The sequence below is a fragment of the Haemaphysalis longicornis genome, unplaced genomic scaffold (genome assembly GCF_048455015.1).
Source record: "Haemaphysalis longicornis isolate Haplotype H1 unplaced genomic scaffold, Haemaphysalis longicornis Haplotype H1 scaffold_12, whole genome shotgun sequence".
NCBI lineage: Eukaryota > Metazoa > Arthropoda > Arachnida > Ixodida > Ixodidae > Haemaphysalis > Haemaphysalis longicornis.
In genome coordinates, this window is record NW_027526225.1 from 15,986,272 (window position 1) to 16,004,019 (window position 17,748).

The 17,748-nt window shown below is 48.5% G+C and overlaps 1 protein-coding gene across 1 annotated transcript; it reads left to right on the forward strand.

Moving 5' to 3' along the window:
* Window positions 1-3,835: 3,835 nt before the first annotated feature.
* LOC144162431 (uncharacterized) lies at window positions 3,836-8,927 on the forward strand. The gene is made up of 4 exons (XM_077692958.1): window positions 3,836-4,066; window positions 4,947-5,223; window positions 8,042-8,261; window positions 8,490-8,927. The coding sequence occupies exons 1-4, from the start codon at window positions 3,978-3,980 to the stop codon at window positions 8,633-8,635; spliced, it is 732 nt and encodes a 243-aa protein (XP_077549084.1). The 5' UTR covers window positions 3,836-3,977; the 3' UTR covers window positions 8,636-8,927.
* The last annotated feature ends 8,821 nt before the right edge of the window (window positions 8,928-17,748 follow it).

Genomic DNA, 17,748 nt, shown 5'->3' on the forward strand with positions numbered 1-17,748 from the left:
TGTCGAATGCCGACCGCATGTCCAGCAGGAGCAGGAAGGCCACCTCCTTGTCATGGCGGGCCTGTTCCAGCATGGAGATGACGTCCCCCAGGGATTCAGCCGTGCAGCGGTGCCGCCTGAAGCCGCTTTGCTGCTCCCGGAAGACGCCGCTGTGGTCGGAAATCCACTCGAGACGGGCAAGGGCTGCACTCTCCATGACCTTCCCAGCAGCCGGCGTAAGGGACACGGGACGGTAGGACTCTGGCTCCGTCGGGGGCTTGCCGACCTTGAGAATTGGCGAGATGAGCCCCACGAGCCAGGGTGGAGGGAGGACACCAGTCCGCCAGACCCGATTGAACAGTCGCAGAAGCGGCTCTAACTGAGTCACGTCCAGGTTCCGCAGCATCTGGTACGTAACCCCGTCCATACCAGGAGCGCTCCGCCGCTTGGAGCATCGATTCAGGGCGGCCTGCAGCTCACGGAGCGTGATGTCCGTGGAGCAGAGGGACACCACTTTCTGGTCGTGTGGGGCGGCTGGCTCCGCGTCGGGTGAGGCCGCAGGAACTGGAGGCGGGGTTTGAGCGGCCTTGGCAAACTGGTCGGCGAACAGCTCCGCCAGGGCCCCTTCTGTGATGCCCAGGGATATGGCGACCGCATGCAGGGGACGCCGGCTGGTGGTGGTAGGCCCCAGCAGAGCCTTAAAGATACGCCAGGCTCTGCCCGGGTCCTTACGAGAGTCCATGGACGAACACAGCGACTCCCAGCCCTGCCTGCGACGCTGCCGTGCCCGTCGGCGGCATTGGGCGTCCGCCCGCCGGTACTCCGTCCAATCCTCTGGGCGCTTGCTTCGCAAAGCCTTCCTCTGTAGCTGGTTGCGGCGGGCCCGAAGCCGTAGCAGCTGCATGTCCGGGAGTGGCGTGCAGAGAGGTACCTCTCCCCGTACCGTTGCCTTGTCGGCGCTCCGCACGACTGCTGCGAGGAAGTCGACTTCAGGATCCTCGGTGCATTTGGTCATTTCCTTGCGGAAGTCGACCCAGCTAGTGACTGCGTAAGCCCTTGTGTCGGCTCGCTTGCGGTGGTTCCCGGGGGTGACCAGTATGGGGTAGTGGTCAGAACCCCACGTGCTGGCGGCGGTCTCCCAGGAATAGGCGCACCGCTGCCTATTACAAAAATGGGTTCTGAATTTCTGTTGACGTTTCATTGAGTTCTCATTGATTCAACGGAAAATCAACAGAAACTCAATGTTCATTGAGTTTACACATTGAGAACACAACGGAATTTTCGTTGTGGTCCGCACAATGATTTTTCTATTGTGGAGTTCTTGTTGACTTTTTGTTGTATTTTCAGTGACTCATGGTGGTTATTTGTGAAACTCAATGTTCATTGAGTTTACACATTGAGAACACAACGGAATTTTCGTTGTGGTCCGCACAATGATTTTTCTATTGTGGAGTTCTTGTTGACTTTTTGTTGTATTTTCAGTGACTCATGGTGATTATTTGTGAAACTCAATGTTCATTGAGTTTACACATTGAGAACACAACGGAATTTTCGTTGTGGTCCGCACAATGATTTTTCTATTGCGGAGTTCTTGTTGACTTTTTGTTGTATTTTCAGTGACTCATGGTGATTATTTGTGGGCAAGTCATCAGCAACTGATGCCAAATACTATCTGCATGCTTCTTCGACATGGACAGCCACGTGCACTAAAACATTAATACCCACTGTCCTGGATGTATGAGCCTAATTAGGCAGCATCTTAGCATATTTTTGTGCAGTGTGAGTGTATTAAATAAGTTGCATTTTTCAAGGAAGTTGCATTTTGTACAGGTAGCCAGCTTTCACAATGCAACTCTCAGCGCTTTCTTGTACCGGTACGTATATCCCAGCTGAAAAAATGGCAACATATCCATACGACATGCATGATATCATAACGATTTCGAGATGTCTTCAATATCACAAAGATTTCAACGAAAATCACATAACTTTTACGGCATGTTGTCGACACCTTATGAATTCAACGACATTTCGTTGTCCTCAACATCATGAAGGTCCAATATCGCAAAGATTTCAACGACTTGTCGAATAAGTATAACGACATGTCTTTAATGATAAGGACTTCTACTAGATGTCGATATACTGCAAGATTATAAAGGTCTGATATCGTAAAGAGTCAAACAACATGTCGAAGATCAACAACATGTTCATGATATAAAGATTTCAACGATGAGTCCTAGACGTTCTGCAACATGTCTTCAAGGTATTCTTACAACATGTCACATATCGCACAAATCAGCGCGTCATGTCTGATGCTTTGTGTAACATCTCGCAGACAATATATGTTCTGCCTTGTCAGCATTGGAAGCATGCAAAGTACAAGATACAGCACAAGGTAAAGTACAGTACAAACTCTGATAACTTGCACTTTCAGTGTGATCGAACAAAATTCAAATTCTTGTTTATACTGTTGTTTTATCAATGTTTCTAGAGTGCATATTTCAATTTCAGCCATTCAGTTAACCCATAAAATTCACTTGTCCATACTACAAAATATCCGCTGCTTCACCACCAGCTAAAAATCTGTCTCCAGATATCATTAAACAGCAGCGTCTATATCTGGTATAGACGCTAGACGAAAACGTTTGCGTTCTGATTTTTCCCTTCTAGACGGACGATAGCATAACGACAACGATGTCAAGATATGCTTTGACTCATACCACGGCAAGCACAATCGTTTGTTGCTGAAGCCTCGGTTGCTCTTCGTCAACAACAAACTGAATCGGCCGGACAGTTTTTTTCGATTGCGTGTTTCCATTTCTGCGCAGGCCGGCGGGGGCGGCCCATGTTACATCTTTTTCGCTCGTCGCTGCCGCCCACAGTACCTGTCTGCTGCACTTATTACGTCGCCGCCACCACATGCTTCGGTCTCTTTAATATTGCCTTGCATTATCCCCAACTTGTTACAAACTCAGAGGTTTTCGCTGCTGTATGCGCCTGACATGCCAGGAGTGACATCGCTTGTAGTTTTAGCGCGATGTTGCTTGTCTGCAAGATCGGTGCGTGACAAACAAGCGTTACAACGCCACAATTCCAACGGCGCATGCCATTTCCTTCGTGGCTACCGTGGCTTGCGAAGAAAAGATCGCGGGTGGCCTGCGATAGCTTTGCTTGAGTCAAATAAGGGAGCTCCGGCTCAATCGCTCGGAGTACTAACAATGTGACCTCGTCTGCAAGATCGGTGCGTGAGAAACAAGCGTTAGAACTGCCAGAATTCCAAAAATGCAGCATTGACTAGACACAAACGACAATTTTCATTGCCGGCTTACGTAGTTATACAATCATTTTAGACATCGGCTGAAGTTCCGCCTGTATGGCCGAGTGGTTACGTCTTCGATTACTATTTTGAGGGTCCGTGGTTCGAATCCTCGTCGGACGTTTTTTTTTTTTTTTTCCTGATGAAGGTTTTATTACCTCTTCTTTTTTAAAACCATAGTAGGCGCCTGTTCCTTGCTTTCAATCACACCGACGTTTGCCACCCTCTTCCTAAACCCAAAGTAGTTCGTTTTCTCGCACCTCCTCTGTAGAGAAACCCGCCGTGAAAACAAAACCAAAACTGACTTTAAAACCTTCTTTACAATTTAAGTATATATGTCGGTTAGTTTACTTTTATTCGCTTTTGCGTTTAAAAACCTCAAATTCAAGTTATAAACACTTTTAATACTTTAAAAGCAGGAAGTTAATTACACAATTTTCGTCAAACACAGAAATGCTGCTTTTGCAGTCTGGCAACTATCACTCCCTTTTTGTGTGTTTATGGAGTTGGTTTTGTGCGGAGTGGTAGCTGGGGCGATTTGTTCAGTTTTATCTATTTCAAGCTTAAATCATAGTTATAAAAGCTTTATAGGGTGATAATTGCCCTTCCAACCTACGCGTGTGTTGAACACGCGGGAACGGGAAGAACGATCATCGCCTCAACGATCATCGCGCGTCAAAGGTGGATGACATTGCGTCCGAACAAAGTGTCGGTGTCCTTGAAGGGGAAGACGAGCGTGAAGAATTTTAGGCGGGAAACGTCGTTTCTGCTGGGGTGAGTACGCATTTTTTTGTTTTTCTGTTCTTGTTCGGAACGAGTTCTGGTGCTTATGGGTCAGTTATTCGGTAGACCCCCATCTCATTTGCTCTCAGATCCTATGCGATATAGCATACTTGTTTGGCGCCTTGGATTTACCAGTCTACCGTTTCCGCAGCCGTCAGCATCAATTTACGCTGAAGCTAGACCTTTGTTGCGATGCTCGCGCTGTAGAACGCGGCAGCTAATTATTTGACATCACGCAAGGCTCTTAAACACCGGGGCGTTTGTTTGTTATGTGTCTCTCAAACAGTGCCTTTGCGGCGACAGTTAATTCCGTGCAGTGCGCTTCGCAGCTATTACGCTCGCGAGACCGGCTGCCGCCGTCGCGACCCGTCTCGTGGTCTTCGGGCCGCGATATGCGTCGTGGTATGCGTGCCGTACTCGTGAAGCTCACATTCACATACGTGGAAATTGAAGGTGAAATGCGCGCGCGTGGTCTCGCAGGGGCGCCTGCCCACTCAACTCTATTTATATTGGAGAATCGAACTTGCAAAGGCAAGCTAGGCATTGAAATGGAGGAGCCTCAACTAGTACACACCAGTTCCGATTGAAAGCTAGGGATGCATATGGGCTGCTAGCAAGCGTTCCATGCAAATTAGCATAGCAGAGAGCTTTGCATATATCAGGCATACCCCACTCACAGAACCTGCGTGCCTAATAAATACATTACTGTGACCTAAATTTCAGTTTGGGTGTTGCGGGAATGTTCTTATTAGGGCCTTGGAGGTTACTCATTAACGATTAATAATCTGCTTAATGTAAGCATTCGTGATTTGTGTGTGCTTTTCTTGTATTTCATCAAGTGCCACCACACTCACAGATTATGCACTTTCAGGTGCTGCTGCTGGCTGTCCGGGTTGGCTGGCTGGCTTTCAGTCCAGTTTCAAAGGCTTTGCCAGGGCCCTCCGTGGCCAACTGACACTGCACCTGCTGTACCCAAGTACTGCCTGGCCTTTCCTTGGTGCTGGGTACGCTTTGCCGCCAGGAATAGTCAATCCTTCATCCATCATCTGGCCGCTTGGACCACCCGTTCAGAAGCCAGCGCATTTGCTCAACGCATCGGTCCAGGCACCGCTGCCACATCAGTGCACCCACTGATTATGTACTTTCAGGTTAGTTATTTCATGTTGGAACCTGTCATAATGTATACCTGTTAGCAGTGCTCTAGCCCCTGGTTATTTGAAACAGTTTCATGAAGCAGTGTTGTGCATTTTGAGTGTGTCATTGCTTAGCAGGGATATTGAAGCGAATCTGGGGCCAATGGCTAAAGTGCAAGAATAGAAATTGAACTGACTTTGAAGCAAGTATCCGTATGTAATCAAGCCAAGCAAACATTTAGGATTTTCGATATAGTTTTGAATTTGCAATACAAACTGGTGTGGAGCTACTTTCCATTTTAAGTAAGCTTACAATATTATCTACTTCAGATCATACTGTTATTAATCACACTATACCGAAAAGTACATACCGCAGTCTGTAGATTTTGTCGGCACTTTTTTCGCAGTCTCTCATGACAGGCACTATTCTCAGTGATTGGAGGATAGCCGAGGTTGCACCAGTCTTTAAATCAGGGACGGTACTTCACCATTAAATTTTCCTAACAAGCACCATACGCTAGGTCAGGGAACATTTCATCCACTCTCAAGTTGCTAATTATTTATAATATCACATTCGAATATCAGCACGGTTTTCACAAGGGTTACTTGAGAATTTTTCGCGTACCCAAGCTGCAGCATAAGTGTCTGATTTTCGATGGCTTCCCGTCGATGAAACGGACCAAACATACCTCCAAAGAACAGAAACGTGCGATAAGGATTGAGCATGAGGGTGATTAAACAGCGCTTCCAAAAGCAGCGTACCACCGGGCTCATTCTGGCAAATTTGCCAGGCTCTAAGTCTGCGATTTAGCGCGACGACCCATTTACGGTGACACTCAAGCAACGCAGGAAATTTGTGCAGCCAATGGACTCCGCACATGCAGACACTTGTTTTGTCATGGTGCACTTCGCACGGTTCTTGCATGAGCACTTTGCGCTTACGCTGATTGTTGGTGCAGCCAGTAACGACGTAATCACGCCTGCCCGGACAAGTAGCTTCTGAACATCGCCAAGTAAAAGGCAATGATGGCAATTTTCCCAGAATTCCGAAAATAAACATCAATTGAGGATAAAAAGGTCAGGCGTCCTGCTGGCAGGACGAAACGTGGCAGCACAGGCAATGCCTGTCAGGACAAAGTGGTGTGGACTGGCCCGCCACCTTAGCGGGGTAGGAACAGAATTGATGGGCGAACGGGACACCTCTTGGAAGAATTAAACGTTCTCCTTAGGCACTGCTAAACTTGTTGCTGCTGAAATGCCAAATAAATGACACCGATTTTCGATGCCGTTCGGGGCGTCTGATATTCACGCATGGCACGGAGCAACAGCGTGGGACTCAGCGTCGTCTGCTCGCCCCGCAGTCCGAAAGAATTGGTGGCGCCCAGTGCAGGATGGAAATTCTTGTCTATCATGTCTGCTGCAAAATATGCCCATGTGGTCAAGATTTCAGCGCATGTAAAGATGCGCAGGTTGTCAAAATTAATACGGAGCCCTCTACTATGGCTCACCTCACAGTCTGTGTAGCGTTGGTGCATTAAACCCGAGAATCAATCAATTATAATTTATGCTTCATCTACATTGAAAAGAAAACACTTGAAAATCTTTGTCCCCCAGGTGGAATCTCTGTCACCGCCACTGTATGTAATTTTATTGCACTCTTACCTCGCAGTCGTTTCCACCCAGATCCTGTGCATAATCGCTCAGCATTGGAAGCTTAGGCGGAGGATGGTCATGCGCTCAACATACCAGAACACTGTCACTAGAGCACCTCTCAAACTCTCGTACTCCTCAAGAAGTGCGCAGCATGCCTGGGGGGGCACAATAAAAACAGTGCCTCTTATCACACGCCACCACCACATAAAATATCGTTGCAGCTTTAAGTGCATAAATTTTCCTTATTCGAGCCACAGTCATTTGAAGCAATGAAAAAAAAAATAAGGCAATCAGCGCGCGGAGATGACACAGACAGTGCAAAATTACCTTATCTGAGCCGCTGTCCGCACCTGTCCAATTGTCACGCTGTGCTAGCTCGCTGTGCTAGCATTCATCGTGCAGCCTGCTTCGTGTCTGTGGTGGTAGGAGGCGTGAACAGCGCAGTGCGGAATTTCGAACCAAAAACAATGCTGGGTACTCCTTACGACAAGGCATTCGCAAACCCACAATCCTGCAAAAAGAACACCAGCCACACAAAAAGTTCCTGCTAGCACCACGCCGCAAACCACATTTCGCGTATGACCCTCGTGCACTGCTAGCCAATGAAAAAATGAAGGAGCAAATTGGCCTAGTTGTAACTAGGGTTCACTCTTTTCAATTTAAATAATTTAAAAAATCAATAACAGTCTGCTCATTTTATTTTGCTGAATCGGGTGCTAAAAAAAGGTCAGTTTTTTATGGATAGTTGCATGAGTCAGGGCAAGGCATCGTACTGCCTACTTTGTGTGCATTACAGCCATCTGACTATTTTAGCCACATAACCTTTCATCCAGATTGACCTAACAGCACCCAAATGGTTTTTTTTTGGCCTTTCTACCACAAAGCAATACACCCACGGTGTACTGCAGTGGGCACTTGGCAAACACTTTAATGAATTCTTGAAACGCTTGTTTAAACAAGCCGAAAGCATGTTGAGGTATGCATGTTCACCCATAAAAACTAAAAATATACATTTAAATTAAATCTATTCGAAAAGAATTTTTAGTGGATCAATGCCAAAATCTGTAAATGAATTACCGTAATATTCTGAGAAATTGTTCATGGGTACTCAAACTCTTCATTGTCTCGATCCTGGAGTTCATGTTGGTTCAACTGTTTCGGTTTTATTTTCTGCTCGCAGGTTGACATTGGGGGTGGTGTGCTAAATGAGAAGGGGTACCTGGATCAGCTGGTGCATGCGTGTGCGAGTGGCCCTGGCAAATTTGCCAGGGCTCTTTTGCGCCATGTCTTCACTCCGGAGGAGCTCAAGGGGAAAACTCTCTTTGGAGGGAAAGGCAAAGCCCAGGGCGACGCTCCTACAAAGCCAGGGTTGGACCAGGTGCGGGTGAAGGCTGTGGTCGGTGAGTGCACATGATTTGCATTTAGAGTGCCAAGAACAAAGCTGTCATCTTTGTCAACTTGTAGCTAATCACCCGTTTTTCTTCATGTGCACAGTGAGATCAGTGCATCCCTTTTATGCTTTTTGGGAAAGTGTCTATTTTTGCACACTTTTATTACTAATTCTGAGAACTTGCTGAACACGATTTCATTTTTTATAGTAAATCATAAATTCATTCTATCTCTTGCAGGCTACACGGGCCAGAAGTTTCCAGGTGTGAGCGCCGGTTACATAAAAAATAACCTATCATCGCTTTTGAATCGGGAAATAAAGAAAAAGTGCACGCTGAACACCTTGTTTTTCTTTTTGCATGTCTGCATGAGGCAGAATTTTTAGTCACATGACATGCACTACTGCCACACCATAAACTCGTGTATTGGTGGTGCGATAAAATGTAGATTCTTGTTCAACCTACAATGATCGCAAAAACCTTTGAAAGAAATCGCAGCAGAAACACATTGAGCACTCGTGTAAAACTCAACAACATATCAACAGAAACGCATGGGGCACTCGTAAAAATCTCAACAAAATATCAACAGAAACGCATGCGGCACTCGTAAAAATCTCAACAAAATATCAACAGAAACACATTGGGCACTCATAAAAACCTCGACAAAATATCAATATGAAATTCAGTGGAGACTCAACGGAAAGGCTACAGAAACTCAATGGGAATTCGACGTAAGAAATTCAACGGAAAATCAATGAAACCACGGTGGCCACTTTTCCTGAAAAACTCAACAAATCCTCAACACAATCTCAACAGAAATTCTTTGGATACTCAACAATGTTTGTTGAGTGAATTCAACAAAATTTCTTATGAAACTCAACAATCATTTTTGTAAGGGGCGTCACCAGGGTTAGGTCGATGCATGACTGCTGGACCGTGCCACTGCGACGACATGGGCGGGCGAAAGTAGGGCTATATATATATAGCAGATGGCGTTTGTGAGAGCTCACCTCAGGACAAGACAACCTACCATTAAATTCTTTGTCGGGTGCGGATCACCGACTATAATTTTGTATTATCCACCGTACGTGATATTTATGCCACATTGCCTGGGAAAGGTGGGGATCAATATCCCAGGTATTATGTCAGCAAGCGTAACTGGCGTGATGCCAGGTATGAGTGCTTCGCTAGATTATATAAGCGCACAAAACCGATTTACATCATGGTGTATAGGCGTAGGATGATCATCTAAGAAAGCGCTGCTTACGGAGGCGCTGTTAGAAATTTCAGGGCAGTGGAATTACAACCAGCTCCATGCACGTGCCGGCTTCGCGACGATGGTTTGTGACACACCTGGCGCTCATGCATACCGAATCTACCCCACCCAGATAGCGTCTGAAACATCTGCACATTCGTAAATACGCCCCGTTTGCGAACAGAGACAGAGAGAATAAACTTTCTGTAGTAAGAAGAATTCACGTATCTCCACGAAGTGAATCACGACAAGTGGGCGAAGCACTGGGGATCGTTCATACCGTAAATCACCCGTGGCATTGCCCACTCGCGCATATAAATGAGTGACACCACGTGTGTACAATATATACAATTACAATCCAATCCAATCCGATACAATTCAATTTAATCCAATCCAATCCAATTCGATACAGTTCAATTTATTTCCAATCCAATCGAAGGCAATGCTCCTCGCGCATGCGCAACACTGTGTACACGGACGCCAAGGGACAAGCCATGGATAAAACGAGGTCCTGTGGTGCTTTGCCCCTAAAAAATTAAGTCTTTGGGGTGGCTTCCTAAGTCCAGGACGCCTTGAGCTCGCGCCGCGTCCACAGTCCTCTCGACCAGCTGGCGCTGATCATCGAGGGTGGGGCTGGCCCAGGCTCTTTCCCAAAGGACAGCCAATTCTGCGATGCTCTGCTAAAACCGACCTTCCAGAAGTGCGCTACTTCAATACTTCCTTGCAAAAGCATAAGGACGTTGTGTGTGAAGTCATCAAGACCCTGTGCATACCAAAGGTTTGCCCGTTAGTGCAGCACTTCGTTTTTCATGGCCGCTTTTCTCCCCGAGGCGGCGGCGCCGCGCTGGGCCTAACGTTTGGCCTAGTAGAAGTACCCACTCAGCGGCGATGGCAAGCACGCCCATGGCCTCGACTCAACCTCTAAGCAAGCTGCACGACGATACCCAAGATGAAGACAACATGCAATGCGGTTCAAATGAAGAGGAGCCGATCGAAAGCAATCCAGACGAAGGCTGGATATTGGATGTTAGCAGGGCCAAAAGACGGAAAGCCAAGGTGAGCGACACTAAGAACCAGAGTCTTACCTCTGCGGGGCCGGTACTTCGACCGAACATTTATAACGCGAAGCCAAAGTCCCCGCCGCTGCCGAAAGATGACTACAAGCTTGTCATCAGACCGAAAGAAGGCCTACCCCTCGCCAAGCTTAGCCCTGACCGAAAACTTCTATTGCTACAAGCTTGTCGTCAGACCGTAAGAAGGCCTAGCCTTCGCCAAGCTTAGCCCTGCCCAGCTCTCGGAAGCGCTTCTGCAAGACGCTAAACTTGCGTGGCGCGAAGCCGACTTGCGAATTTGTGTGGACGAGACCCAGAATATCTTGACTGGGAGCACGGCTCATCAGGAAGCTGCCAGGACTCTCAATCAAATCCGACAATTGAACATTGGTGGCCGGATCTACCCTATTAATATCTACGGGCTCGCTCCCTCCTAGTCGGCAAAGGGGGTCATCCATGACGCTCCAAACCACTATACTATGGAGCAAATTCTAGACGCCCTGTACTTGCCGGGGTATGAGTTTCTCTCGTGTCGATGCCTCGGCACTACCGGTCGGGTTGTGATCACATTTTTTGGGCCTAAAGTGCCCTTCTACGTGTATTACAACGAAGTTGAAGTCAGGTGTTGCCTCTATAAGAAAACTGTGCCATACTACAGTAGCTACAACACCACGGGTCACCGCTCTGATGTTTGCCCAAACCCGAACGGGCGAACCTGCGAGCTCTGTGGACTGCGGAATCCTGAGTCGGGCCACGACTGCAAGCCCTACAGTGCCCTGTGTAAGGGAAACCATCTGACGGCCAGCAAGGGCTGTCCCAAGCGATTCTGCGAGCCCTACATCTTGCGGCGTAAGGCTCTGGATCTGGAGCGTGGACTCGAGCGGAAAGCTCCGGCGGCCCAGTTGAGATCTTCACGAAGCACGTCTCGGCGACGGTCCAGCAACTCAAGATCGACGGGTCCTATCCCGCAAACTAACACATCGAGGAGCTCCTAGTCTAAATCTAGATCCAGGTCTGGGAGAAGGAAGAGCAGCTCTCATCCACAACCAGAGAATGGACAGGTGAGCTGGGCTGAAATTCTTTCTCTCGCTGCTCACGCCCCACACTCCGAGTGAACGAAATGTAACCAGATAAAAGCTGAAAATGATAGGATTAAAGCTGAGTGGTCTAAGCTGGAAGCCGAACTTTAGAACTTAAAACAGGAATTTGTGTCCTTAAAGAATTCAGTAACCCAGTCTGCAGAAACTCAAAACCACTTGGGTGTGCCTGAGAAGCGCAAAGTGGACGAGAACAAAAGACACGTTAAGAACTGGGCAGAAATTCAGCAGCTAAAATCAGACATGAGAGAAGAAATTAGGCAATCCTCAGAGGCAATCACCAAAATGGTTGGTGAAATGATAAACGAACATGTGGCTAACCTTACAGCAGAGGTTTCGGCGCCGATAAAAGCACTCACACAACAGGTGGCCGCCCTAGCCGCTACCGCAGCCCAGCTTCAACAGCCAAACGCCGCTATAACCAATCGTGTAGAAGCCTTAGAAAGCCCAGGTGTGCAGTCTTTGACCAGACATTCGCGTCGAGATAACCGTACGCGCGACCATCACTGCAAGAAATTGAGGGCCACTCCGACATCGCCAACCATGGAAAATGATCGCAAGAGGAGGCAGGAGCTAATACTTTGGCAGTGGAACTGCAGGAGCATAAAACCCAAAATCGCATCTCTAATGCAGTCCATGGGGTCCGGCTGCGGAATGCCTGATGTCATTGCACTTCAAGAGACAAACGTGCCAGCAAAGCTTTCGGGCTATGTTACACACGGGGACACCGACAAACATAATTCAAGCACCCTCATTCGGAAAGGCATAAGTGCGATTCAACACTCCCTAATTCAGCAAGAGGAAGTAGGAATCTTGCCAGAACTGATACCGAGAAAAGCGGAGAAGGCCAGCAGTGTCTTTATACTAAACATGTACTCCCGACCAAAGCACAAGACGCCTGAAATCCATTCCATTATTAAACAGGTGGTCACCAAACCGTCAGGCAACCCGCTCATTGTGTTCGGGGACTTTAATGCTGCACACCCCCTGTGGGGTTATGGCTACACGAATGGCAGGTACACAGAACTCAGTCTCGCCACTGAGGAGGAGGATCTCACGGTAGTGACGGACCCGTCGGTACCTATGAGAACGGGCAACAGCGTGACCAGAGATGCGTGCCCCGACCTCAAGCTCGTTCGAAAGATTAACGAAGTTCGATGGTGTAACACTGGAGAGAACCTGGGCAGTGACCATGACATAATCTCCACCGTAATCACTGCGGACAATTACAGTGCTTATGTCGGGGAAGCGAAACTCACAGACTGGAGCAAATTTCGAGAGCGTGGCGAGGCTCAGTCCCCGAAAGAAATTGAAAGTATAGAGGAATGGGCCAGCGAAGTCCGGGTGGACATTAAAGCCACGACGAAGAAGGTTCACCTTACGACGCAAATCCCGCACGTCGACCCCAGGCTACTCCACATGTGGGAGGCCCGGAGGAGTCTCATTCGTCGTTGGAAGCGACAGCGACATAACCGGAAATTAAAGAAACGCATTCCCTCGCTCACGGACGAAGCGGCCCGGTACGCAGTGCAGCTCAGTCGAGAAAATTTGCTCTGACTCTGTGACGAGTTAAGGGGGACCCTCATTACCTCCAAGACATGGAGGTTGTTGAGGTACCTTATAGACCCGACAATGAGTCCGTCAGAGTAATGGCCACTGTTATGCAATCGTTGCCAGATACGCAGGATGACCTTCTTCGAGAATTGCAAACAAGATATATACCAAAATCTTCCACTCGACCGTTCCCGAACTACACAGGACAGCCCAACCCCAATTCGGACAGCGACATTCAAATCTTCGAAGTCAACGCAGCACTTGCCAAAATTCGCAGGTACACCACTCCCGGCCCAGATAAAATAACAAACAAGGCATTGGCGAATATTGATACGTCCTCGGTGTTTGCGCTAACCGCATTTATCAATACTTGTTGGAAGGACGGTACGTTCGCCGCGGATTGGAAGACGGCCGAGGTCCGCTTAATTCCGAAAACGGGGAAAAAGCCAGACATCGAAAACCTCCGCCCGATCTCCCTCACCTCTTGCGTGGAGAAGCTACTCGAGCATACCATCCTCGAAAGACGTCAGTCCTACCTGGAAGAAACAAACAAGATGCCACCAACAATCTTTGGTTTCCGCTATCACCTTTCAACCCGGGACATTCTCCTGCAGATAAAAGATGTAATGGGCGAAGCCACTCGCCACACTCCGAAAGCCATCCTGGCCTTGGACATGAAAAAGGCTTTAGACAACGTAACTCACCAAGCGATTCTGACCAACGTGAACAGCCTTGACTGCGGGACACGGACGTACAATTACGTCCGAAATTTTCTATCAAATAGAAAGGCCATATTCAGTCTTGGTGACTTGTCCACCGGTCCCATTGACGTGGGTGGCAGAGGCACACCATAAGGAGCGGTTTTATCTCCCATAATTTTTAAAATAACCCTTAAAGGCCTATCTACCATCCTGGGGGCCATCCTGGATCTGCACCACTGCTTATATGCCGATGATATTACAGGGTGGACAGGCAAGGGCTCGGTAGGCGAGATGTAAGACCGTCTCCAGCTGGCCGCTGATGCTGTGAGTGGTTACGCAAGGAGGTGCGGGCTTTCCTGCTCACCACACAAGTCCGAACTTCTTATGGTGGGAAAGAGAAGAAGAAAAAAGTCCAAGATCTGGGCACCCAGATCACCCTGGACGGTTATACCATCCTACCGTCACCTCACATCAAAGTCCTCGGTATGGATTTTCAAGAGGGCTGTTCAAACACCATTCTTCTTAACCGGCTCAGTCACACAACGGGACAAATTACCCACATGCTCCGTAGAATAACCACCAAAGCGAGGGGAATGAAGGAAGCGGATACCCTTCGTCTGGTAGAGGCCTTCGCCATTCCCTATGCTATATTAAGCAAGGGCGATATGGCCAAGATTGACACCATGATCTGGAAAGCCTATAAGCAATCTATGAAGCTCCCTATTAGTACCTCGACCGACAGGCTTCTGAAATTGAGCCTACATAACACGGCCACTGAACTAGTCGAGGCCCACCTCACCAGCCATCGTCTGCAACTAAGCATGACAACCTGCGGAAGGAGTCTCCTCACCAGACTGATAATGGCATCCCCCGAAGAAAAATTGCAGAAATTACGCGACATACCTCCACAAATAAGAATAAAGATTGACGTTGCCTCTATACCCCGTAAAATGGACCCTACTCACCACGCAGGGAGAAGAGAATCAAGAGCGCGCACTCTCGACAAACGACACAGGGACCGAGACCGCACGGTTTACACCGACGCCGCCGACTACGCCAGAAGGAAGCCATGACCGCCGTGGTTACTTCAACAGAGAACCACCTCACCAGCATCACCTTGCCCTTCACAACCACTACCCAGGCAGAGGAAGCGGCCATTGCTCTGGCCATCTCCCAGACAAATGCGGATACAGTTGTGGCGGATTCGCAACAGGCTTGCCGAAACTTCCTTCGTGGTAGAATTTCCAAGACGGCTCTGGACATCCTGCTGCAAAAGCCACCCGAAAGAAAAGTGGAGATTGTTTGGACGCCAGCCCACTCGACCCTCCAGGGCAACACGACCGCCCACGACATCGCCCGAGATCCATTCCGCCAGGTGACACGAGGGTGTAGGTTAGAGACCGCGTGTCCTTTGCTTACATATCAATACATAACGGGGTACTATAAGTGCAAAAGAATGATCTATCACCCCGCTCATGAATCTCTAACCAAAGGGCAGGAGCACTGCCTCCAGCTCCTCCAAACAAATACGCTTTCCTCATCCGTCAAAACTTCACTTGTTCCATCCCACGCAGTACATCCCGCTGTGCAAATTTTGCGCTGCCCCGGGCACCCTGTACCATATGGTATGGGAGTATTCCGCAAACCCTAAAATTCAAAGAATAGCGCACCCTTCCCTGAGCAGTGGGAGAAAGAGCTGCCCAGCTCCGGTCTCGATTACCAGCTTAGCCTGGTGGAAAGGGCTGTGGCGGCAGGGGTCTCCAATGAAGTCCTGGACTGAGGGCCCCACACCACATTACGATGCTGTCAATGAAGTTCATCCTCCTCTCTCCCAAACCTCGTGGGTGGGATAAGGATTGGGGCGGGGAAGTGGGGCTTCGTCGCAGCCTCCTACAATGATATAGGGTGTCCCGGGAGCCGCGCATAAGCGGCACGGCGGGAGGAAACAGGTAGGAGCCAAAATGTGACTTCTAGTGGGGTGGGGGAAGGTGTTCGTTTGAAGGGCACGGAGGAGTCGCTCCAGCTCTCTCAGGAGTGGTTTGTGCGCTGGGGGGTAATGCTGTCGCTCTAGTCGGTAGTGTTGCGTGATTTCTTAGTACGTGACTATCGGGTGCATGCGCTCAGGCTTACTTCCTGCAACTGCGGCTCTGCGGGTTTGCTCTCGAGCCAGGAGATGGGCGGTCCCGTTGCCCGGAACGTCGAGATGAGCAGGGGCCCAGACGATCTTGATGGAACGGTTTGGGGGGCGTTGTGCAAGAATCTTGCGGGTTGTGCGGTGAATTCTTCCGTTGGTAAAATTTCGGCACGCCTGCTGCGAGTCGGTGACGATGACAGTAGCTGTGGTTTGACTCACCGCGAGGGCGATGGCCGCTCCCTCCGCTTGCAGTGGGTTGTGGTGTGGTATAGTGAGACTTGTGTGGTGTTTCTTCATGACTACAATAGCGGTCGTAGCAGTGTCGGATTCGTTTCCGTATTGCCTCGAAATGGTTCTGGCTCTGGCCTCTCGTCTCGCCGCGTGGTGCACAGGGTGCATTTTGCGCGGTAGAGGAGGAACAATGAGGCATTGACGGATTGTGGGAGGAATGTTTCCAGCGACTGCTTCACGTTCATATGGGTTTAGAGCGCACGCAAACGGCAAATCTCAGTGTTGAACGTGCTGCAAAAGCATGGGCCAGAGCCTCCCGCGGCTGGTTTCGAAACGGGCCGCGAGGGGGATTTCAGTTGCGCCCCTACAGTCAGCGCTCGAGGCGTATAGGATGAATTCGCGGACAAAACTTATGAATGAATACCGACACAAATACTAAAATAATAACTGAATTAATTGATGATTTGATTAAAAAATGCATGGGTAATCAGTTTCAACAAGGCACTAACGTCCTGCCCTAAATGACATGCCCAGAAGGAGGATTCACCCAGCTCCGTTGAAATAGAACCATTGTGAAATCAACCAAAACGGAACTCCATGTAGCCAATGCGTCTTCGTGCACGATACTGATCTAGCTACCGCCAGAAATAGCACCGAGGTCTGCTGACCTCATGATTCCCTCGAGGGCGCTGAAATGGGCCCTCCAGTGCTCAATAAGGTCACCCACATTGGTCGCAATTGAGTGTGTTGAGATAGCCCACCCGTATTTTTTTCTGATCAATCGCCGATGCGCGAGGAGGGAGGGAGAACTCTTTAAAGGACGCCAGCAAAACAAAACGAGCTTCCCGCCATCTTCGCAGCCCTGGCGTTACTACCGCGTCATTATACTGTCCCTGTAGGAACGGGGCTGCTGGGATAGTTTTCATTTGGAAATTCCTCTCTGGCGATACGCATATTTCACTTCAGATTGCGCCGTCGAAGCGAGGCACCCATTGCGTTTGAGCAGAATCGGGGGAGCGTGCCGCAGAGGAGAATGCCTTCGTTGCCTTTAAAGACGATTGTCTTTCTTGGGCTACTTAAACGAGAGATTTTTGTTCTGTCTGTCTCTCTGTCTGTCTGTCTGTTACGGCCGATAGAAAGGAGTATTCTGAAACAAGACATATAAATGGGAAAAATATTTTCAGAGTAATTAATCTGGTAGCACACTTCATACTTCTCAACATTTCTGAGCGAAAACAGAACATTAGGCAAATTTGAAGCAACATAAAAATGTATAACTGATACTAACATTGTTCTTAAAATAAAAAAATAAACATTGCCGTAATTTTCGCGATAAGAGACACAAAAAATATTAAAAGCAATATTTTAACCACAAAATACAAGAAGGGCTCGTGCCCGAGCTTCGTGCTCGTAGCTTGAGCGTACAGCCCAACATTGATCCCAGCAAATGATGCGTCAGCGGCGCAAAGGCGGGA